Source organism: Salmo salar, chromosome 26 (assembly GCF_965601325.2).
Source record: "Salmo salar chromosome 26, fSalSal1, whole genome shotgun sequence".
NCBI classification, from domain to species: Eukaryota; Metazoa; Chordata; class Actinopteri; order Salmoniformes; family Salmonidae; genus Salmo; species Salmo salar.
The window spans coordinates 41,290,586-41,315,935 of record NC_138316.1 but is presented as its reverse complement, the minus strand read 5'-3'; the positions used below and the strand labels follow the sequence as shown (position 1 = coordinate 41,315,935).

Genomic DNA, 25,350 nt, shown 5'->3' with positions numbered 1-25,350 from the left:
TGATGTTGTCTCTCCAGGCGCTTGGGTCATCCTGATTGGGCCATTTGTATCTTCTTGTGGTAGGTTAGGATAATTAACGTGGCAGGTTTGGTGAATAAGCATGGCAGGTTAAGTTAAGGAGGGAGGGCCCTGGGAGGGCCCTTTCTCGCTGTGCAGTTGTCACAGCGGCGGCAAAAGTCCTCCACATCCCTCTTGTGCTGCCCCCAGTAAAAGCCCTGACGGAGGCGGTGGAGGGTTTTTGTGACCCCAAAGTGTCCAGTCCCCACCCCCCCATGAGTACCCTGGAGCACAGCCTCCCGCAGTGCTTTTGGGACCACCACCTGCCACCTCTCCTCTCCCGTAGCTGACTCCTTCCATGCCCGCTGTAGCACGCCATCAGCCAGCCGCAGTCTCTCAAACTTTGTCCACAACCCTTTGGTCGCGAGTGAGAGCGCTGTCACCTCTTCCCATGGTGGCCTTACCTGCGCCTCTACCCACTGTAGCACTGGCTGTAGGTCTGTGTCCCGTCCCTGCTGCTGCCCCCATTCAGCCACGTCGACAGTCTGCAGCTCACAGCAGACAGGCCCGCTCGCCCGACACACTGTGGCACAGACCCCCTCCTCTGCACACAGCTCTCTCTCCCGTCCCTCTCTCCGCTCACAGTGGCGGCAGCCGTCTGCAGTACAGGACCGACGGGACATGGCGTCGGAGTGGCGTGCCCCTGCCCTGTGTACCACTGTGAAGTCATACGGCTGAAGCTCCTCCAACCAGCGTGCCACCTGCCCCTCTGGCTCTCTGAAAGACATGAGCCACTGGAGAGCAGAGTGGTCAGTCCTTACCTTAAAGGGCAGGCCACCCAGGTAGTACTTGAAGTGTTTGAGTACTGGTAAGTACAACACAACCAACTAATAGCCTAACACAAACACACAGCTGTCTGTGCGGGTCGCTACAATATTGTGACATTGTGACCAACAGGGGAGATACAGGAGTGCCGGGAATCAATCCCACACAGGCAGGGGGACCATATGATTGTCGAATTATGGTAATTTATCACGAAGTAGTTTGGATGTTGTGAACTACTACTCCTTTAGTCAACTATATTTTTCTTATGGGTAGATTTAGTGCAGTTTAACTTATATTAGTGTTTAGTAATTGGTAGCTTGGTAAACTATATTTTCAGAGTAACTTCCCCAACCCTCCAGTGCCAGAGACGATAAAAACAGAAGTCCTTCATAATCTCTGCTAAGGCTGTTTGAAACAGAGCTCAAAAGTACCCCGTTCTAGCGTAACCATGGCAACAGGCTCCTGTGCTGTCAAGATGGCGGACGAAGAAAACACACTAACTGTGAGGATAATTTACTTGTTATGAATTGGGATTACAATGGTAAACCGAATAAAATCCGCAATGTCTTGGATATAACTAGCTGGGATGTTTGTTGTTAGCAGTGTAATATGTCTAGAAACGTTTTGCTGAGCATTCTCCAGCTCTAGCTAGCTGAAAACATAGCAGCTAGCTAACGACTAACGTTAGCTTGTTAATGCTAGCAAAGTCGTTACAGCTCCGTATGGGGCCATGGCTAAAGGATCCAGCTTTTGTCAAATTAACGTCAAAAGTTGGAAGGTTTTGCATTTTAACTAACCCTAACCCTTTTCCTAATCTTAACCTAATTGTCACAACCTGCTACATTAATACGTTTTGCTTAGCTAGATAATTAGCTAAACTCAAGAAATTAATGTCATAACGTTATTTTTTTTAAATCAACGGGTATGCCTTTATTCCATCCGTCGATAATTAATGTGCATTCAATTCAAATAGTTCAAAGATTTATCTTGCGTTCTTAATGACCCCCAATATTACTGGACGCCACAAGCAGATGTGAAGTCGTCATTACTAGTCGGCGACACGTTGTTATTGTTGGACAGCAAACATGGCGGATGAAAGTGTTGCTGGAGCCAGCCTTTTTAACTTTCGTTAATGCTTTTGGTAAATAATGCTAAGTCTACTTTCTAGTAGTCAGAATAATCTCACTCGAGAAATACGCCTGAGCAGACAACGATATGACGTTGAACGACAGCACAGACGACGACAGTTTTTGCGATTACGCGCTCCAACCACTATATGTACTGACGAAAGACGCAGCAATCGAGGATGCAACATGCTTTCGAGGTGTGTGGAAGCGGGATAGAAGACGCGGTGAAGATGTTTGCAGTATGATGTTGGATGGTTTAGACTATGATCAATGGCGCAAACACTTCCGCATGACTCGGACCACATTTGAACACCTTGCACAGTTAGTAGAGTCTGAGAACTAAACAGACCACCAATGTCTGAAACACAATTGAATACCGTGGTGTGCAACACCAAGCGACTACCACATTATTTCAAGTTTATTTGGAGTCAGTGTCTCCACTGTTTGCATCATTCTAAGACAGGAGACTGCAGCTGTCGTGAAGACAAGTACAACCGTTTTATTTCGCTACCTGGTGGTAAAGGCATCCTAGCCACCATCTGTGGGTTTAAGCAGCTTGGGTATCCACAATGTGCTGGTGACATCGGCGAGACACACATCCCCATCACTGCCCCAAAAGAATATCCAAAGGACTACTTGAACAGCAAAGGGCAGCATTATCCTGTGTTGCAGGCTGTTGCTGATCACAACCTCTGGTAAGTGTTCTGCTGCTAGTCTAATTTCTGTTTTGACAAATAGAGGCCATGTTACCACTTGGTGTGATATGCCACATTTGAGGAGTTTGTCTTTTTCTAGCTTCTCTGACGTCTATGTGGGGTGTCTAGATGGCACAGTGTTTGCTGTGTTTTGACAGGATGATTAGATATTCAAATCAAATTTTATGTCACATACACATGGTTAGCAGGTGTTAATGCAAGTGTTGCGAAATGCTTGTGCTTCTAGTTCCTAGTTCCGACCATGCAGTAAGTAATATCTAACAAGTAATCTACCAATTCCACAACAACTACCTTGTACTCACAAGTGTAAAGGAATGAATACGAATATGTACATAAAAATATATAAATGAGTGATGGCCGAACGGCATAGGCAAGATGTAATAGATGGTATGGAGTACAGTATATACATATGAGATGAGTATTGTAGGGTATGAAAACATATATAAAGCAGCATTGTTTAAGGTGGCTAGTGATACATTACATCAGGATGGCAAGATGCAGTAGATGGTATAGAGTACAGTATATACATATGAGATGAGTAATGTAGGTTATGAAAACATTATATAAAGTGGTATTGTTTAAAGTGGCTAGTGATACATCTAATTTCATCAAGATGGCAAGATGCTGTTTCCTGAAGTCCACGATCATCTCTTTTGTTTTGTTGACATTGAGGGGATGAGAGTATTGGCCAACTCTGATCATTTCAGACTGGCAGGGGAACGGGGGGCATCTTTTTCCCCCAGGAAGTATGTGATTAAACATCTGATTTTGCTTCAGTTATAGAGAATAAGCACATAACTAAAACCTCTGCAAGCATAGTAATGACCTATTTACTGCATGTATACAATTGTTTCTGAATCTACAATTATTCTCCTCTGCCACAGAGTTCAGCGATTGTCATTGGTATAGAGATACCAGTTAATCTGGTAGGAGACCCAGCCTACCCACTGAAGAGGTGGTTAATGACAGGCTTTTCCCAGGACACATCTCTGAATAACCACCAGCAGAAGTTTAATGACCACCTGAGTTCTGCCAGGGTGGCTATTGACGACGTCTTAGGACGCTTGAAGGGATGCTAGAGATGTTTGGTAAAGTGCATCAACGTTGACGACAGACACTAACGGCATGTTGCATACTGCACAATGTGTGCGAACTGAAGAAAGAACAGTTTCTGGCATGAAAGAAACATTGGCCAAGATCAGTTGAAGAAAGAACCGTTTCTGGCTGAATGGAACTGGATCATCAGCAGACAGAGGCTTAGCTCACAGAGCAAGATCATAGTTTACTACAAGGGCCAGTGGTGGAAAGTGTTGCTACCGTACGGGATGCCATTATGACCTCTTTACAGGACACCATCATAACCGTGCACGGATGTTTTAGCTTTGTGGTGCAAGTTGTTTGTGATTATTGTTAAATACCGCGGTGCTCAAGTTGTGGCTATGCCAACAAAGAACATTTCGTAACAACGTTGTGAATTTGCAGTGCAACACTTTTTTTAAATATTTTTTTTGCCTGAATGCTATTTACTTTTGCACAGTATGTTTTCAAGATGTTTGTGAATTATGTTAGACTTTGTATTTGTACGATTTTTTTTTGTTACGTGAACGTTATGTTACATTACTTTGTACTTTTAAGATTTATGTGAATGCTTTGTTCTTGGAAGAGATCCTCAATAAATGTGTTTTATGAACATGTGTAGAACAAAGTCATCGCAATGCAATTTAGTCCAACCAAATCAACACTCAATGAAATTAATAACATATTCTAGAGGTAATTTAATATTTTAAACCCACACAAAAAACCTATCGGTGATAGAAAATGTAGAAATAAACTTGGCAACAAAGCACAGACAAATCTTGCATTTTAACAAATACCGAACACAGTATTTTGTATTTGTGTTTATTCCGGATCCCCATTGGCTACAGCTACTCTTCCTGGACTCCAATTACATACAATAACACATTGTTACACACTACTCTAACATAACATATCGACAATACAAAATCAATAATACATCAACAGTAAAGTGAGTTATAAGGGAAGCGAAAGCCCCACAACAAAAGGTGGTGAAAGAGGTAATGAGTGTATTAAAGCTCCTACATAAAAGGACGTAGGCATGCCGTCTCTAGATCCATGTCATGCCTAGTAAAGGCCCTGCTAGCTGCATCAAACTCACTTCAAGTGTTCTAGTCTACCAAAGATGGCTGTCTGTGACCAAAAGAGTCTGATGGTCCAGGTGTAGTGTATAATGGCTGTCTGTTACCAAAAGAGTCACATGGTCCAGGTGTAGTGTATAATGGCTGTCTGTTACCAAAAGAGTCTCATGGTCCAGGTGTAGTGTATAATGGCTGTCTGTTACCAAAAGAGTCACATGGTCCAGGTGTAGTGTATAATGGCTGTCTGTTACCAAAAGAGTCACATGGTCCAGGTGTAGTGTATAATGGCTGTCTGTTACCAAAAGAGTCTCATGGTCCAGGTGTAGTGTATAATGGCTGTCTGTTACCAAAAGAGTCTCATGGTCCAGGTGTAGTGTATAATGGCTGTCTGTTACCAAAAGAGTCACATGGTCCAGGTGTAGTGTATAATGGCTGTCTGTTACCAAAAGAGTCACATGGTCCAGGTGTAGTGTATAATGGCTATCTGTTACCAAAAGAGTCACATGGTCCAGGTGTAGTGTATAATGGCTCTGTTACCAAAAGAGTCTCATGGTCCAGGTGTAGTGTATAATGGCTGTCTGTTACCAAAAGAGTCTGATGGTCCAGGTGTAGTGTATAATGCCTCTGTTACCAAAAGAGTCACATGGTCCAGGTGTAGTGTATAATGGCTGTCTGTTACCAAAAGAGTCTGATGGTCCAGGTGTAGTGTATAATGCCTCTGTTACCAAAAGAGTCACATGGTCCAGGTGTAGTGTATAATGGCTGTCTGTTACCAAAAGAGTCTGATGGTCCAGGTGTAGTGTATAATGGCTGTCTGTTACCAAAAGAGTCTGATGGTCCAGGTGTAGTGTATAATGGCTGTCTGTTACCAAAAGAGTCTCATGGTCCAGGTGTAGTGTATAATGGCTGTCTGTTACCAAAAGAGTCACATGGTCCAGGTGTAGTGTATAATGGCTGTCTGTTACCAAAAGAGTCACATGGTCCAGGTGTAGTGTATAATGGCTGTCTGTTACCAAAAGAGTCACATGGTCCAGGTGTAGTGTATAATGGCTCTGTTACCAAAAGAGTCTGATGGTCCAGGTGTAGTGTATAATGGCTCTGTTACCAAAAGAGTCACATGGTCCAGGTGTAGTGTATAATGGCTGTCTGTTACCAAAAGAGTCTCATGGTCCAGGTGTAGTGTATAATGGCTGTCTGTTACCAAAAGAGTCACATGGTCCACGTGTAGTGTATAATGCCTCTGTTACCAAAAGAGTCACATGGTCCAGGTGTAGTGTATAATGGCTGTCTGTTACCAAAAGAGTCACATGGTCCAGGTGTAGTGTATAATGGCTGTCTGTTACCAAAAGAGTCACATGGTCCAGGTGTAGTGTATAATGGCTGTCTGTTACCAAAAGAGTCACATGGTCCAGGTGTAGTGTATAATGGCTGTCTGTTACCAAAAGAGTCTCATGGTCCAGGTGTAGTGTATAATGGCTGTCTGTTACCAAAAGAGTCACATGGTCCAGGTGTAGTGTATAATGGCTGTCTGTTACCAAAAGAGTCTGATGGTCCAGGTGTAGTGTATAATGCCTCTGTTACCAAAAGAGTCTCATGGTCCAGGTGTAGTGTATAATGGCTGTCTGTTACCAAAAGAGTCACATGGTCCAGGTGTAGTGTATAATGCCTCTGTTACCAAAAGAGTCACATGGTCCAGGTGTAGTGTATAATGGCTGTCTGTTACCAAAAGAGTCACATGGTCCAGGTGTAGTGTATAATGGCTCTGTTACCAAAAGAGTCTGATGGTCCAGGTGTAGTGTATAATGGCTGTCTGTTACCAAAAGAGTCTCATGGTCCAGGTGTAGTGTATAATGGCTGTCTGTTACCAAAAGAGTCACATGGTCCAGGTGTAGTGTATAATGGCTGTCTGTTACCAAAAGAGTCTCATGGTCCAGGTGTAGTGTATAATGGCTGTCTGTTACCAAAAGAGTCACATGGTCCAGGTGTAGTGTATAATGCCTCTGTTACCAAAAGAGTCACATGGTCCAGGTGTAGTGTATAATGGCTGTCTGTTACCAAAAGAGTCACATGGTCCAGGTGTAGTGTATAATGGCTGTCTGTTACCAAAAGAGTCTCATGGTCCAGGTGTAGTGTATAATGGCTGTCTGTTACCAAAAGAGTCACATGGTCCAGGTGTAGTGTATAATGGCTGTCTGTTACCAAAAGAGTCACATGGTCCAGGTGTAGTGTATAATGGCTGTCTGTTACCAAAAGAGTCACATGGTCCAGGTGTAGTGTATAATGGCTGTCTGTTACCAAAAGAGTCTCATGGTCCAGGTGTAGTGTATAATGCCTCTGTTACCAAAAGAGTCTGATGGTCCAGGTGTAGTGTATAATGGCTGTCTGTTACCAAAAGAGTCACATGGTCCAGGTGTAGTGTATAATGGCTCTGTTACCAAAAGAGTCTGATGGTCCAGGTGTAGTGTATAATGGCTGTCTGTTACCAAAAGAGTCACATGGTCCAGGTGTAGTGTATAATGGCTCTGTTACCAAAAGAGTCACATGGTCCAGGTGTAGTGTATAATGGCTGTCTGTTACCAAAAGAGTCACATGGTCCAGGTGTAGTGTATAATGGCTGTCTGTTACCAAAAGAGTCTCATGGTCCAGGTGTAGTGTATAATGGCTGTCTGTTACCAAAAGAGTCTGATGGTCCAGGTGTAGTGTATAATGGCTGTCTGTTACCAAAAGAGTCTCATGGTCCAGGTGTAGTGTATAATGGCTGTCTGTTACCAAAAGAGTCACATGGTCCAGGTGTAGTGTATAATGGCTGTCTGTTACCAAAAGAGTCACATGGTCCAGGTGTAGTGTATAATGGCTGTCTGTTACCAAAAGAGTCTCATGGTCCAGGTGTAGTGTATAATGGCTTCTGTTACCAAAAGAGTCTCATGGTCCAGGTGTAGTGTATAATGGCTCTGTTACCAAAAGAGTCTCATGGTCCAGGTGTAGTGTATAATGGCTGTCTGTTACCAAAAGAGTCACATGGTCCAGGTGTAGTGTATAATGGCTGTCTGTTACCAAAAGAGTCACATGGTCCAGGTGTAGTGTATAATGGCTGTCTGTTACCAAAAGAGTCTCATGGTCCAGGTGTAGTGTATAATGGCTGTCTGTTACCAAAAGAGTCACATGGTCCAGGTGTAGTGTATAATGCCTCTGTTACCAAAAGAGTCTCATGGTCCAGGTGTAGTGTATAATGGCTGTCTGTTACCAAAAGAGTCACATGGTCCAGGTGTAGTGTATAATGCCTCTGTTACCAAAAGAGTCACATGGTCCAGGTGTAGTGTATAATGCCTCTGTTACCAAAAGAGTCTCATGGTCCAGGTGTAGTGTATAATGGCTGTCTGTTACCAAAAGAGTCACATGGTCCAGGTGTAGTGTATAATGGCTGTCTGTTACCAAAAGAGTCTCATGGTCCAGGTGTAGTGTATAATGGCTGTCTGTTACCAAAAGAGTCTCATGGTCCAGGTGTAGTGTACAATGCATCCCAGAGGGGAATGGTGAAGAAGGTGGCAGGATGCAGGCCAGGAGTTGCTCCACATCCCAATTTGTTGCCTCACGCATCTCCCTCTTTTTCAGCTCCCAGTGGCCTCTGAGACGAAGAAACGCCAGGCTCCAAAAGGTAAATGTCTAATTACACAACAGTGACTTCTTCTCTTCAACAAACTCTACAGTTTTCCATTGAAATGTCACATACACCTGTGTTTTAACATGACAGTGGAGGGCATTAGTTGTACAGAAAAAACATGCATATGATGCTATAGGCCTATTTATGAAGGGGAAATGGTTTGGCTAACTGACAGCATTTACTAAGGTCACCCTAGTCCAAATTATCTTGACATCCAGGTTGCCTCCCGCAATTAAAAAATGCTCCGGCATAACAGCGTCTGTACGTAATAGAACGTCAGTTTGACATAGAGGAACTACGTCACTGCCTACCAGTGGAGACTGCTGAGGGGAGGATGGCTCATAATAATGGCTGGAATGCAGTCATTGGAATGGCATCAAACACATGGAAACCACTTGTTTGATGTCTTTGATATCATTCCATTGACTCCATTCCAGCCATTATTATGAGCCGTCCTCCCCTCGGCAGCATCCGCTGCTGCCTAGTCGCTACCCTTTCTGCTTGAATAAAATACAAAATAGTAGCTAGCAAGATGATCACGTAGGTTATTTTTCATGAGTGCATTTCGCAAGTGGCTAGTTTGTATTAACTACTTTAACTAAAACCACTGCAAATGTTTTGCATGCAAACTTTGGTTTGGAATCACGACATTCTGGCATGTCTGCTTCGTGATCTGTCTGAAGAGGACCCACCGCAGAGCAATTTTTTTCCCGTTATCGTAGTTGCCAAAACAGTCCGTCGTTGAAACCCGATCCTCAGTGTTGCATAGGGACAAGACTAAGTCAAAATGTTAGAATTTAATTAATGCTCGCTGCAGTGTGTTACAGACTTTAAACAAATATTTTATTTGACTGAAGAGGGCGCCCTTACCCTTTTTCCAATGATTAACCTGACAGAAACTTACAACCATATTCCAGAACACAGTAAAAATATATAGGCCTAGCATTCGTATAGAATAGCTTGTAGATGTTTTCATCCATCCCACAGAAGTTGACCTTTTAATAAAAAAAAAAAGGCCATGATATCACCCTTAGGCCCCCTCATACATCACCCACTGTATTTTGTGTGCCAACTCTTAATGTTGTGCAGCCCACTACAGAAGTCATGTTATTGATACAAAGCAATTGCAGGAGAAACACTAACGCACAGTTCTTCCACTTGACCTCAATTTCCGAAGAGGTGACAAGTTGAATAGTGAACTTGATCCGCTTCAGGGGTCTTTTGATCTCGGCAGGCTTTTCTTCAAGCATTCTGCTCCAACTTATCCTCTTTGCTCAGCTGGACTTTTTTTTTTAATAGTGAACAGAATAATACAAATCTGTCTCCTCTCTCTCTATACATTACCGAGATCATGCATACAATGAGAGGATTTTTTTGGTGGGGATGAAACCTTTTCGCTGGCTATATTTGGACGGTTCCATGCTGGGTTCCTCTTCCTATTGCTGCTTCTCTATTTATTGTCCCATGAAGACATGTCACAGACGAACCCCCCCTCCTCAAAATCTGCCCAGCTTTAGTAAGAGTGGACTTAAAGTGCCACAGGGCCGCAGCTGAAACCCAGAGACAAGAATATTATTGCTGTCTCGGCAGGAGCCAAAGCGGATTAAGCCCACAAATAAGGCCACTCCAAATCTGATGCGGCAAATATGAGAGGGGGGATGCAGTCTCCATGCACTGCAGTCTACCACTCAGCGAACAGGGGAAAAGGGAAGGCTTTCTCTGTGGGGTTAGAGTGAGGTTCCAGTTGAGGTTCTTGCTGTGAGACACTGGAGCTCCGACTTAACAATTGGCGAGATAAAACAGAGGGGAGCTTTGGTTTAAATCACAGTTTTTCCACAGGCACTAACCTAACAACATCCACCCAATACCCTGTAGTGTAGTCTCAGGCAGCTTCATTTCATATAGCCAGTTGCCTCACAAGTAGGTACAAGATAAAAGGATTACTGAAATCAAAGAAGTCACTCTATTTGGAATTAGAATGGCAGCTATCTTGAATACAATTGTGTTCTGCTAGAGGAAAGGTTTCCAGTACTGTTATACAGAAGCATGGTTGGCATGGCCATCTTAGCTCACCAAATATATCCGACTGTATTGAATTTCATGTTCCCCATTGTCTGTCTGTCTGTAGCATGTGCTCCTTCTCATTCCTGTCAGGAGCACTGAGCTCGTTAAAGACATGGTTGCCTGGGCAACAAGGATAATATCTTAATGGCAGAGGCGTAATAAAACAACATCATTGTCTGTAACTAACAATTAGCAGTACTGTAACCATTATCTAACTTACTGAGGTATTATGCCTGAGGAATGTAGCCCGAAGGGCTTTTGTTGGAAAATGTTGCATCGGTCCTTGTCTTATTAATGACTGATGCAGAGCACCGTAGTTTCAGGTAATAAAATGACCATAACTTTTATAGAGAGAGTCTCTTCTGATTTATCATTGAAAATGCTATAAATATTTCTTAATTTAATTACATATCTTATTGATATTTCTACATTCCTTTCTTTTTACTTTTTTGGATTATTGTGTATTGTTTTGTATTGCTAGGTATTACTACACAAGCATTTCCCTGCACCTGCGATAACATCTGTGTACCCGACCAATAAACTTTGATTTGACATAGTTTAACATGAAATGGCCATTCACTGGCAGCATGACTCAACACATATACAGTAATGTCAGCTTCAGTAGTTCTGAGAGGTCAGAATGAAACCGTTTTTGCTGTACTTGATTTCTGACCACGTCATGGATTGTTCTATTAAATCTATTCTTAGCAGTGTGGGTCAACAAGGGCCTTAAATTAGAAAGTGTGGAGGGGTTTGTTTGGTATCGGGCCAATATGCCGTCTCCTCATCACCCCTGAATGTCTACTCTGCCTCTCCTCCTCAGCTCCGGAACTTCCCATTCTGGAGAGGAGGAACTGGCTCATCCACCTGCACTACATCCGCAAAGACTATGAGACCTGCAAGGTATGCTCCCCCCGCCACGCTGTCTCTCCCGGTGGTCCGGTCCCTGACTGTCATTCATTCCCGCTTGTTTAATGTGTATTGGTGTCACACTGACCTTTCTGTCAGCCTAGACAGCATGCAGATAATGAATGAAGGCATCAAGGGCTCCTTCCCCCTCACTTTGTCTTAGTGTCTTCTGCTGAGAAGATAGTGATGTAATCTTCTGTTTCAAGCTGTGTTCCGTCTGGAAATGTGAAAATGCTACTAGCGCATGCTATTTTTCTCCTATCCTGCCTGCGTAGTTAAATAAATACAATAATGAATGAATGAACCCACTACACAATCTCAGAAGTACAGTTTTGTAACAACAGCTGTTATAACACTTGTTGTGGGTGAAAATGGGAATGAACCAAGAATGTTGGTTTACTACAGGTAACTGCCAAAATAAAGGAAACACTTAAGTAAATGAGAGATACAAAGTATATTGAAATGGGTGATTCCACACAGGTGTGGTTCCTGAGTTAATTAAGCAATTAACATCCCATCATGCTTAGGGTCATGTATAAAATGTTTTGGCTACCATGGCTATGCCCCCATAGGATGGCAATGGCCCCATCCACAGGGCACGAGTGGTCACTGAATGGTTTGATGAGCATGAAAACTATGGAAACCATATACCATGGCCGTCTCAGTCACCAGATCTCAACCTAGTTGAACACTTACACTTATTGGAGATTCTGGAGCGGCGCCAGAGACAGCGTTTTCCACCACCATCAACAAAACACCAAATTATGGAATTTCTTGTGGAAGAATGGTGTCGCATCCCTCCAATAGAGTTTCAGACAATTCTAGAATCTATGCCAAGGTGCATTGAAGCTGTTCTGGCTCGTGGCGGCCTAACGCCCTATTAAATCAAATCACATTTTATTGGTCACTTACACATGGTTAGCAGATGTTAATGCAAGTGTAGCGAAATGCTTGTGCTTCTAGTTCCAACCGTGCAGTAATATCTAACAAGTAATCTAACAATTTCACAACAACTACCTTATACACAAGTGTAAAGGAATGAATACGAATATGTACATATAAATATATGGATGAGCGATGGCCGAACGGCATTGGCAAGATGCAGTAGATGGTATAGAGTACACTATATACATTTGAGATGAGTAGTGTAGGGTATGTAAACATTATTTAAAGTGGCATAGTTTAAAGTGACTAGTGATACATTTATTAAATCCAATGTTTAATTATTAAAGTGGCTAGAGATTGAGTCAATATGTTGGCAGCAGCCACTCAATGTTAGTGATGGCTGTTTAACGGTCTGATGGCCTTGAGATAGAAGCTGTTTTTCAGTCTCTCGGTCCCAGCTTTGATGCACCTGTACTGACCTCGCCTTCTGGATGATAGCGGGGTGAACAGGCAGTGGCTCGGGTGGTTGTTCTCCTTGATGATCTGTTTGGCCTTCCTGTGACATCGGGTGGTGTAGGTGTCCTGGAGGGCAGGTAGTTTTCCCCCGGTGATGCGTTGTGCAGACCTCACTACCCTCTGGAGAGCCTTACGGTTGTGGGCGGAGCAGTTGCCGTACCAGGCGGTGATACAGCCCGACAGGATGCTCTCGATTGTGCATCTGTAAAAGTTTGTGTGTTTTTGGTGACAAGCCAAATTTCTTCACCACGCTGTCTGTGTGGGTGGACCATTTCAGTTTGTCCGTGATGTTTACGCCGAGGAACTTAAAACTTTCCACCTTCTCCACTACTGTCCCGTCGATGTAGATAGGGGGCTGCTCCCTCTGCTGTTTCCTGAAGTCCACGATCATCTCCTTTGTTTTGCTCATGATTGAGTTGGAGGATTCCATGGCCACACAGTCATGGGTGAACAGGGAGTACAGGAGAGGGCTGAGAACGCACCCTTGTGGGGCCCCAGTGTTGAGGATCAGCGGGGTGGAGATGTTGTTTCCTACCCTCATCAACTGGGGGCGGCCCGTCAGAAAGTCCAGGACCCAGTTGCACAGGGCGGGGTCGAGACCCAGGGTCTCAAGCTTAATGACGAGTTTGGAGGGTACTATGGTGTTAAATGATGAGCTGGAATCGATGAACAGCATTCTTACATAGGTATTCCTCTTGTCCAGATGGGTTAGTGCAGTGTGATAGCAATTGCGTCGTCTGTGAACCTATTGGGTCGGTAAGCAAATTGGAGTGGGTCTAGGGTGTCGGGTAGGGTGGAGGTGATATGATCCTTGACTAGTCTCTCAAAGCACTTCATGATGACGGAAGTGAGTGCTACGGGGCGATAGTCGTTTAGCTCAGTTACCTTAGCTTTCTTGGGAACGGGAACAATGGTGGCCCTCTTGAAGCATGTGGGAACAGCAGACTGGGATAGAGATTGATTGAATATGTCCGTAAACACACCAGCCAGCTGGTCTGCGCATGCTCTGAGGACGCGGCTAGGGATACCGTCTGGGCCGGCAGCCTTGCGAGGGTTAACACGTTTAAATGTTTTACTCACGTTGGCTGCTGTGAAGGAGAGCCAGCAGGTTTTGGTAACTCAAAGCGACCAAAGACACTTTTAAAAGGTATTTTTTACATTATTTTGCCAGTTACCTGTATGTTTGTCTTAGTTGTCATAGGAATGCTTTATCTGTCAATCACAAAACTGAGTGTAGCCAATGTATTAGTCTTCCTTGCCAGACTCATGGCACTCCACCCCAGTGTGTTGGAGATAGCGGCTGTGGGAAGAGACTACCAACTTAGGAAATACTGTCCATATTCAGTTCTTTCAATATTCTTGTAACATCGGTTTGCTCTAGGAGCAGAGATCATGTTTGTTGTTTCCCAAAGGCAATGATCAAAGAGCAGCTACAGGAGACCCAGGGAATGTGTGAATATGCCATATACGTACAAGGTAATAAGCCATACTATATAACGTTCCACATCCCTCATGTGTTCATCACGTTCAAACTGTTTATCCCAACCACAACAGAGCTCTAGTCTATTCCAGTCAAAACCGAGCTTTAGATGTAACATTTCCTCCCCCAAAAAAGGCTTCTACCCCCTACTGCGCCTTAGATTTGAATGTGTCGGTTTAACGCCTTTTCATGCTAACGTAAAAGCCTCTCTTCTTGCAATGAAGCGCTAATCTTGCGCCTGGAGGGGCAGATCCAGCCATCCCTGGAGCTGTTCCAGAGTTGTGCCATCCTCAATCCCACCAGCCCCGACAACCTCAAACAAGTGGCCCGATCGCTGTGAGTAGAGTACCCCTGCCTCAGCCCTGAGCCTGCCTGGGGGAGACACTGTCGTTGATCAGATCACTCTACAGGCCCAGGCCAGGAACAGGTCATACAGAATATAATAATGATATAAGATTGTGTTAGTGCAGGGTTCCTTACAAGATCAAAGTAGTTTATATGGTATGAGGGATGGGAACTGTTCGGCATCCGCCTTGGTGATGCACGTCTACCATTTTGCAGCAGAATACCCACCGGGCATTAGCTGATTTAGGAGATGTTGAATTTAGGGTTACTCTGTGCGTGTACTTCCATTTATAGTTGTTTATGCATCTTTTTTTCCCTTCAGTTTTCTGCTGGGGAAACACAAGGCAGCCATTGAGGTTTATCATGAAGCTGGGAAGCTCAATGAGAAAGACTGGGTAAGAGAAAAGATTGTGGTTTCCTCTACTCAGTAGAGTTGCTTATCTTTGGCCTGTACCCATAACCATTGGCACCGTAAGATTTATCCATCAGCATTGCTCTTCCTGGATTTACGCACTGCTTCTCGGCTATAGGGTTTAAGAGTGGAACAATGAACTATATGCATAGTCAGCCGTTTGGATTTGTGTTGTAGCTCCATATAGCCACTCTGATATTTTTCTCACTCCAGGAGATCAACCATAATCTGGGTGTATGCTATTCCTTCATAAAAGACTTCCAAAATGTAAGTATGAGCTGGATATTGACATACTGTTCATAAGGAAGTAATTAGACTAAAGGGTTATTTTCTAATTCAAATTTCAATATGAAATGGCCTCTCAGCCAGTGTACAAGTATTTGACGGTGGATGATAGAGTAGAGATACTGTATCTGTTGTTTTCCAGTCTGAAGAGCAGTTGAATGCAGCCCTGCAGTTGAAAAAACACGACAGGACATTCATGACACTGGGAAAGGTCCACTTGTTGGCGGGAGACACGAACAAAGCCATCGAAGTGTACAAGAGTGCAGTGGAGTAAGTTTGGATGTAGAGATTGTTAAAACAAACTGTTCTAAAAGTTGGGAAACTTTGCACCACTTCTAATATGCCCTAGAAAATATCCTAAGTGACATTTGTTTTTTTAAAGAATTGTGAATAGGTGACATTTACAGAGAACATTCACTGTAATTAAGTTTTGTTTAAAAGAAGTTCATCCTCATGGAAGAAAATGTAGGTTTGTTGAAAGGTTGCTTTGTTATTAAAAACCCAAACGTGTAGGTTTTTAATACTAGAGGAACAACTTTCACTGAACTTACATTATTCAAAAAACTGGAAGCACTAAAGCCTTCATTAGGGAATTGTTTTTTAATAATAGAGCAATGATAATATGAGTTTTAGACAACCTTTTCACAGTAATGATTATGCAGCAGAAGGGTAATTTTCCCTACATAGCTATTAATGATGTTCATTTAAGATGGAATTAAAGAGGAGTAAAAAATCCCTAAAGACAAAGAAAACATGCTGTGCTTTGAACAGTGGGATCTGTTCCTGGTTGTAATCACACTAGTTTAACATTTTCCGCTCTAAAATTGTTAATTTCAATCATCTAAACAACTGAATCAGGCTCACTTATCTCTGACTGAAGGCCACCCATGGCCTTGTTCAGCGTACTGTACAAGTCCAAATCTGTTTCAATATCCTCACTAGCATATTACTTAGAACGAAGCAATACATTTACATGTGCATCCATACTAGCAAATGGTATTTTAGTATGAGTAAGTGTTATGTCAGTATGGATATTAGTATGGATATAGGACCAAAGCCCAAATATCCATTAAATAATCGTCCTATCCAGGGCAGCGGAGGAAATAAGGTAATGACAAAAGTCAGTGTATATATGGGGTCGCCTTGCCGTGTTCATTATTACTACTGCCTATTGGGTAAATTAATTAATCAAGTTGCCCAGCTACTCGGTTTGCTTTTAATTAGACTAACCACTGTGAGCCTTAATTCAACCTCACCCCTCCTCTCAAGGCTCCTTCTTTAAGTCTTTTCTTCCCCCCAGTCATAATTAATACTCTGCAATTATGCTGAAATGAACCCATTAAATAATCAGCAAATTCCAAGCTCCGTTCTTCTATTTGCATTAGGCTAAGTGTAGATAGACATTATTACGTGTAATTACATGCGTGAAGGTGATATTAGAGGTGTCTTTCCCTCCGTGTAGGTTCTCTCCAGAGAATGCAGAGTTGCTGACCACTCTGGGGCTCCTGTATCTGCAGGTGGGTCTGTAATCAACTCTATATATTATGTTGTGTCCCAAAAAAATGTAAATTAAGTTTTTCCAGAATGGTGATGTTTGTTCGCACTGATTGTTGATATTCTTTCACAGTTGGGAAAATACCAAAAAGCATTTGAACATCTCGGGAATGCACTTACTTATGACCCTAATAACTATAAGGTAAGTGGCCACCATTTTATGAGCTTGTTTCGTTTTTTATAAACCCCTGACACCAATGTACTGTATAACCGCAACATTGAATCTGATGTACTGTATGTGTATAATGTACTGTAGGGTTCCCCAACTGGCTGCCCAAATCGATTTTATTTCGCCGCCCAAGTTTTCGGAGTGAAACATTTTTTTCCCCAAAAAATTTATACATTATATTACTTTCTGTCAAAAGTTTGGACACACCTACTTATTCCAGGGTTTTTCTTTATTTTGACTATTTTCTACATTGTAGAATAATAGTGAAGACATCAACACTATGAAATAACACATATGGAATCAGGTAGTAACCAAAAAGTGTTAAATCAGAATATATTTGAGATTCTTCAAAGTAGCCACCTTTTGCCTTGATGACAGCTTTGCACACTTTTGGCATTCTCTCAACCAGCTTCATGAGGTGGCCACCTGGAATGCATTTCAATTAAAAGGTGTGCCTTGTTAAAAGTTAATTTGTGGAATTTCTTTCCTTCTTACTCCGTTTGGGCCAATCAGTTGACAAGGTAGGGGTGGTATACAGAAGATAGTCCTATTTGGTAAAAGACCAAGTCCATATTATGGCAAGAATAGCTCAAATGGTCAGTCAATCCGGAAAATTTCAAGAACTTTTACAAGTCGCAAAAGCCATCAAACGCAATGATGAAACTGGCTCCCATGAGGTCCGCCACAGGACCTCACGCTGCAGAGGATAAGTTCATTAGAGTTACCAGCCTCAGAAATTGCAGCCCAAATAAATGCTTCAGAGTTCAAGTTTTTTATTTTACCTTTATTTAACTAGGCAAGTCAGTTAAGAACAAATTCTTATTTTCAATGACGGCCTAGGAACAGTGGGCAGAACGACAGATTTGTACCTTGTCAGTTCGGGGATTTGAACTTGCAACCTTTCGGTTACTAGTCCAACGCTCTAACCACTAGGCTACGCTGCCGCCCCAATTAACAGAATCAGGCCTTCATGGTCGTGAATCAGGCCTTCATGGTCGGATTGCTGCAAAGAAACCACTACTAAAGGACACCAATAAGAAGAGAGCTTGCTTGGGCCAAGAAACACGAGCAATGGACATTAGACCGGTGGAAATCTGTCTTTTGGTCTGCTGAGTCCAAATGTGAGATTTTTGGCCTTCCCTGTGGCTCAGTTGGTAGAGCATGGTGTTTGCAACGCCAGGGTTGTGGGTTCGATTCCCACGGGGGGCCAGCACAGAAAAAAAAATGTATGACATGTATGAAATTGTATGAAATGTATGCATTCACTACTGTAAGTCGCTCTGGATAAGAGCGTCTGCTAAATGACTAAAATGTAAATGTAAATTTTTGCTTCCAACTGCCGTGTCTTTGTGAGACACAGAGTAGGTGAACGGATGATCTCTGCATGTGTGGTTCCCACAAGAAGCATGGAGGAGGAGGTGTGATGTGTTGGGTGCTTTGCTGGTGACACTGTCAGTGATTTATTTACAATTCAAAGGCACACTTAACCAGCATGGCTACCATAGCATTCTGGAGCGATACGCCATCCCATCTGGTTTGCCCTTAGTGGGACTATCATTTGTTTTTCAACAGGACAATGACCCAACACACCTCCAGGCTGTGAAAGGGCTATTTGACCAAGAAAAAGTGTGATGGAGTGCTGCATCAGATGACCTGGCCTCCACAATCACCCGACCTCAACCCAATTGAGATGTGGGAACTCCTTCAAGACTGTTGGAAAAGCAATTAGGTGAAGCTGGTTGAGAGAATGCCAAGAGTGTGCAAAGGGTGGCTACTTTGAAGAATCTAAAATGTTTATTTGTTTAACACTTTTTTGGTTTCTACATGATTCCATATGTGTTATTTCATAGTGTTGATGTCTTCACTATTATTCTACAATGTAGAAAATCGTAAAAATAAAGAAAAACCCTTGAATGAGTAGGTGTGTCCAAACTTTTGACTGGTACCGTAGTTGGTGATCCCTGCAGCTGAATCTAGTTGGTGATCCCTGCAGCTGAATCTAGTTGGTGATCCCTGCAGCTGAATCTAGTTGGTGATCCCTGCAGCTGAATCTAGTTGGTGATCCCTGCAGCTGAATCTAGTTGGTGATCCCTGCAGCTGAATCTAGTTGGTGATCCCTGCAGCTGAATCTAGCTGGTGATCCCTGCAGCTGAATCTAGTTGGTGATCCCTGCAGCTGAATCTAGTTGGTGATCCCTGCAGCTGAATCTAGTTGGTGATCCCTGCAGCTGAATCTAGTTGGTGATCCCTGCAGCTGAATCTAGTTGGTGATCCCTGCAGCTGAATCTAGTTGGTGATCCCTGCAGCTGAATCTAGTTGGTGATCCCTGCAGCTGAATCTAGCTGGTGATCCCTGCAGCTGAATCTAGTTGGTGGTCCCTGATGTACAATATGTCAGTTATGTGTGTGTGTCCCTACTAGGCCATTCTGGCAGCAGGCAGTATGATGCAGACCCATGGGGACTTTGATGTGGCCATGAACAAGTACCGCGTGGCAGCGTGCATGGTCCCCGAGAGCCCCCCACTCTGGAACAACATCGGCATGTGCTTCTTTGGCAAGAAGAAATATGTAGCAGTGAGTATTCTCATATTTCATGTACTGTACATATAAAATGGTGTCAAGGACAGATGTATGTCATATGATAGATTAAATATGACAGATGTCATATCTTTCCATGGCATCAAAGGGGGCATAGTAAGACTACAGTACACTACAGTACTACAGTACCTCAAATGCCATTTTAAGGACAGTTGTTGTTTTGTTGTCTAGCCATGTTAAACCCCTCTCCTTTCCTGTGTCCTTTCTGTGTGAACCAGGCCATCAGCTGTCTGAAGCGGGCCCACTACCTGTCTCCGTTTGACTGGAAGGTGCTGTACAACCTGGGCCTTGTGCACCTCACCATGCAGCAGTATGCCTCTGCCTTCCACTTTCTCAGCGCTGCCACCAACCTGCAGCCCCGCCTGGGAGAACTCTACATGCTACTAGCAGGTAACACTAGTCTACATGCTACTAACAGGTAACACTAGCCTGGCCTGGGAGAACTCTACATGCTACTAGCAGGTAACACTAGTCTACATGCTACTAACAGGTAACACTAGCCTGGCCTGGGAGAACTCTACATGCTACTAGCAGGTAACACTAGTCTACATGCTACTAACAGGTAACACTAGCCTGGCCTGGGAGAACTCTACATGCTACTAGCAGGTAACACTAGTCTACATGCTACTAACAGGTAACACTAGCCTGGCCTGGGAGAACTCTACATGCTACTAACAGGTAACACTAGTCTACATGCTACTAACAGGTAACACTAGCCTGGCCTGGGAGAACTCTACATGCTACTAACAGGTAACACTAGTCTACATGCTACTAACAGGTAACACTAGCCTGGCCTGGGAGAACTCTACATGCTACTAACAGGTAACACTAGCCTGGCCTGGGAGAACTCTACATGCTACTAGCAGGTAACACTAGCCTGGCCCGGGATAACTCTACATGCTACTAGCAGGTAACACTAGTCTACATGCTACTAGCAGGTAACACTAGCCTGGCCCGGGAGAACTCTACATGCTACTAGCAGGTAACACTAGTCTACATGCTACTAGCAGGTAACACTAGCCTGGCCTGGGAGAACGCTACATGCTACTAGCAGGTAACACTAGCCTGGCCTGGGAGAACGCTACATGCTACTAGCAGGTAACACTAGCTTGGCCTGGGAGAACTCTACATGCTACTAGCAGGAACACTAGTCTACATGCTACTAGCAGGTTACACTAGCCTGGCCTGGGAGAACTCTACATGCTACTAGCAGGTAACACTAGCCTGGCCTGGGAGAACTCTACATGCTACTAGCAGGTAACACTAGCCTGGCCTGGGAGAACTCTACATGCTACTAGCAGGTAACACTAGCCTGGCCTGGGAGAACTCTACATGCTACTAGCAGGTAACACTAGTCTACATGCTACTAGCAGGTAACACTAGCCTGGCCCGGGAGAACTCTACATGCTACTAGCAGGTAACACTAGTCTACATGCTACTAGCAGGTAACACTAGCCTGGCCTGGGAGAACTCTACATGCTACTAGCAGGTAACACTAGCCTGGCCTGGGAGAACTCTACATGCTACTAGCAGGTAACACTAGTCTGCATGCTACTAACAGGTAACACTAGCCTGGCCTGGGAGAACTCTACATTCTACTAGCAGGTTACACTAGCCTGGCCTGGGAGAACTCTACATGCTACTAGCAGGTAACACTAGTCTACATGCTACTAACAGGTAACACTAGCCTGGCCTGGGAGAACTCTACATGCTACTAGCAGGTAACACTAGCCTGGCCTGGGAGAACTCTACATGCTACTAGCAGGTAACACTAGTCTACATGCTACTAACAGGTAACACTAGCCTGGCCTGGGAGAACTCTACATGCTACTAGCAGGTAACACTAGTCTACATGCTACTAACAGGTAACACTAGCCTGGCCTGGGAGAACTCTACATGCTACTAGCAGGTAACACTAGTCTACATGCTACTAGCAGGTAACACTAGCCTGGCCTGGGAGAACTCTACATGCTACTAACAGGTAACACTAGCCTGGCCTGGGAGAACTCTACATGCTACTAGCAGGTAACACTAGTCTACATGCTACTAACAGGTAACACTAGCCTGGCCTGGGAGAACTCTACATGCTACTAGCAGGTAACACTAGTCTACATGCTACTAACAGGTAACACTAGCCTGGCCTGGGAGAACTCTACATGCTACTAACAGGTAACACTAGCCTGGCCTGGGAGAACTCTACATGCTACTAGCAGGTAACACTAGTCTACATGCTACTAACAGGTAACACTAGCCTGGCCTGGGAGAACTCTACATGCTACTAGCAGGTAACACTAGTCTACATGCTACTAACAGGTAACACTAGCCTGGCCTGGGAGAACTCTACATGCTACTAGCAGGTAACACTAGCCTGGCCTGGGAGAACTCTACATGCTACAAGCAGGTAATGCTAGCCTGGCCCGGCCTGCTCCCATCTGGATTGGCTTTATGTGCCACTTTCCCCAGATACAGATCCAGCCTAGTCCTTTAAGTCCAAGACCAGGCTAAATCTGTGCCTAGGGCATTATGAGTACTATGTAACGTGCAACCTTAAATACTTTGTTCAAGGTTCCACATTGCATTCCCTTATATTTACCCTGGAATAGTGTTCATGTAATGGGATCTGTTTTATAATGTGTTTATGGATGTTTACAGGTTTCTATAGTTTTATAGGTTTAGTTGTTGTAGTTACCACTGAACTGACTACTCTCCTCTTTCAGTTGCACTGACCAATCTGGAGGATGTGGACAATGCCAGGAGATCCTATGAACAAGCTGTGGCTTTAGACCAGTAAGTTCCTCCCAATTGAACTTCCATACAGTTTGAACTTCCGTCCTGAGTCAATCCACGAAGTTCAAGTTGTGTTGAATGTAATTCATTTAAAATGAGACTCAGAGATACAACATTTCCACGAGCAGCACCGCAGGCCGAGGGGGAGGAGCGGAATCTGTGGAATGGTATCAAACACATGGTTTCCAGGTGTTTAATGCCATTCCATTTGCGCCGTTCTGGACATTATTATGTGCCATCCTCCCCTCAGCAGCCTCCTGTGATCAGAGTACCTCACGCTTTAATGCTCTTAGTTGTTGCAGACATCAACCCAATATTCCTGTTTACTTCGTACATCGCTGACTCTACCTTTGATTACTGATCTACCTATCTATGACTTATCAAGTCCATCTGTTTTGACTGGCTCCTTGTTCCTCCCAGGTCCAACCCTCTGGTCAACCTGAACTTTGCCATTCTGCTGTACAACCACGGGGACAAGAAGGGAGCCCTGCAACAGTACCAGGAGATGGAAAGGAAAGTCAACATACTGAAGGACAGCAACACTGAGTTTGACCCTGAGGTACAATACAGTAGCTTCCTCTCTATACTCTGTCTGACATGGCACACAGTGTTGGTCAAACACAGGAGGTTGGTGGCACCTTAATCGGGGAGAACGGGCTTGTGGTAATGACTGGAGTGGAATAAGTGGAATGGTATGAAATACATGGTTTGATGCCATTCCATTTTCTCTGTTTCCGGCCATTAATATGTTTCCGGCCATTAATTTTGTTTCCTTAGCTAATGGACATGGCTCAGAAGATGGCCGCTGCCTTGCAGGTGGGAGAGAGCCTGGAGTGGACCAAGCCGGTCAAAGACCCCAAGTCTAAGCAGCGCTCGGCTGGGGCCCCCAGTAAAACCCCTGGCAGCTCCCAGCAGCCCCTAGGCACCAACCAGGCCCTGGAGCAGGCCATGTCCTCCGCCGCAGGCTACAACAAGAGCATCACACTCCCTACAGGTAACACATCACACCATCCTTATATTTTTTTATGCATTTTCCGTGATAGTTGGGTAAACGCTCGCTTAACATAAAGTGTTTACCCTCCACTACACTACTGGTAATTAACTAGGGTATATGGATGAGATAGAGACGTGTCAAGTTAACATAATAATATGATCTTGTCAGTAGACTGTTACCTTGACTCACATCTCACTCTGAGAGCTCCTTGAAGTGGAACACCAATACAAAATTAACTCTTTACAGAACACTGCGTATACTTCGTTACATTTTCAATTTCTAATACCTGTCTCTCAGGAGTGTCCCCCCACAGCCAGCCCACGCCCCCCTCCCTGGCCTTGGAGGAGGAGCCTGATGTGGAGACCACCCCCACCCGAGCCCCTCAGCCAGAGGAGTCAGACCCCTCCACCACCCTGCCCCCTCTGGCAGCCAAACCCAAAGTCAAGAAGAGCAAGTTGAAGCAAGAGCTGAACTAGACTGGAGTCCCCTATCTAGTCCACAGGCTGGTAGTGTATCATCACTCCAAGAATGTCACTCAGCCTATCTAGTCCACAGGCTGGTAGTGTATCATCACTCCCAGAATGTCACTCGGTCTCTATCCGTTTTGGTTTTCATCAAGAATAGTTAGTCGAAGGCCACGAGGCGTTCACTAGCTTTTTGATTTTGCTTGTTACAAAGTGCTTTATGTTGCTCTTTTTTAATGGTCTTACCAACCAAGGTGAGCCAGCCGAGTGACAGAGGTGTCATAATGAGTTGACTTCCTGATCATCAAAGGCCTTTGACATGATCTCTTTTCAGTACGTTTCAGATACTTCCTCAGTTCAACTTTCTCTATCGGGCATATGATTTTTTACTTATTCTTGGTCAGTGGCAGGTCTGGATTGTTGTTTATAATGACACTAAATATACATTCCTACATTTGAAGTAACCTCTAAGATATGACAATCATGAATGAGATGAGAGAAATAAAGATTTTAGTGTTTTATACCTAATATGATATGGATTTATCAAGGGCCTTTTTTTAAACTATTGTTGAATTTTAAGATGTTCTAGAAATTGTGATGTTTGTCTTGACAGAATAGATGTGTATTTATTGTTGCAAAATCCAAAGTGTCATGGAGGTGATTGATAGTGTTCTGCTCTTTATTTTAGTCACAGTAGTGTTAGGCTAAATGCGACACGGTTGGTTGGGTAAACCATGCTAGCGTGATGCGTAGCCTTGTCTGAGACTAAAGACTTGACTTAGCTCCCCAAGCTAAGGCCTAGACTTTAGCTCAGCGGCTAACAGTTGTGGCACGCAGAAGACTCATTTGTGTAAGTGTGTGTGAACATGCATGTGATATACAGGTAACTGACAAAATAAACAATACATCAAATCAAATGTTATTTGTCACATGCGCCGAATACAACAGGTGTAAACCTTACCGTGAACAAGCCCTACCAACAATGCAGTTCAATAAATAGTTAATAAAATATTTACTAAATAAACTAGTTTTTAAAAAATCGAATCAAAAAGTAACACAAGAAATGTACATAACAATAACGAGGCTCTATACAGGGGTTACCGGTGTCATGAGAATGTTCAATCCCAATGATAATAACTAACAATCAATAAGCTTTGACTAATCCCCAAGGTTTGTAAAACACTGGGTTAATAATAATTAGGCAAAGACTCAGCTTATGCAAAAGGTCCGTACAGTTTATTCAGAGAACGTTCTGAAGTCCATAATACAGAGACATTCATTTTATAACTTGCTTCTTCCTTACGCACATACATACACATGAACAGTAGGTATCCTACGCACATACATACACACGAACAGTAGGTATCCTACGCACATACATACACACGAACAGTAGGTATCCTACGCA

General features: G+C 43.7%; 1 protein-coding gene across 5 annotated transcripts; it reads left to right on the top strand.

The window, feature by feature from the left end:
• Positions 1-1,228: 1,228 nt before the first annotated feature.
• LOC123723954 (BBSome complex member BBS4) lies at positions 1,229-24,859 on the top strand. Of its 5 annotated transcripts, none has more exons than XM_082969730.1 (16): positions 1,229-1,324; positions 8,434-8,476; positions 11,370-11,449; positions 14,269-14,332; positions 14,561-14,672; positions 15,004-15,076; positions 15,307-15,360; positions 15,521-15,648; positions 16,841-16,895; positions 17,006-17,074; positions 19,521-19,673; positions 19,916-20,087; positions 22,415-22,484; positions 22,905-23,043; positions 23,262-23,478; positions 23,776-24,859. In XM_082969730.1, the coding sequence occupies exons 1-16, from the start codon at positions 1,271-1,273 to the stop codon at positions 23,952-23,954; spliced, it is 1,662 nt and encodes a 553-aa protein (XP_082825856.1). In that variant the 5' UTR covers positions 1,229-1,270; the 3' UTR covers positions 23,955-24,859. The 5 variants fall into 5 exon arrangements, with proteins under 5 accessions (XP_082825856.1, XP_082825858.1, XP_082825857.1 ...); XM_082969731.1 differs by having other exon boundaries at positions 1,275-1,363; XM_082969732.1 differs by lacking the exons at positions 14,269-14,332; positions 14,561-14,672 and having other exon boundaries at positions 1,248-1,324.
• Positions 24,860-25,350: the final 491 nt, after the last annotated feature.

Bases quoted from the DNA above. Each gene is read 5' to 3' on its own strand.
- LOC123723954 (XM_082969729.1), top strand. From the start codon at position 2,304: ATGTCTGAAACACAATTGAATACCGTGGTGTGCAACACCAAGCGACTA. The intron at 8,477-11,369 runs GTAAATGTCTAA...TCTCCTCCTCAG, and splicing joins GAAACGCCAGGCTCCAAAAG to CTCCGGAACTTCCCATTCTG. The intron at 15,077-15,306 runs GTAAGAGAAAAG...TTCTCACTCCAG, and splicing joins AGCTCAATGAGAAAGACTGG to GAGATCAACCATAATCTGGG.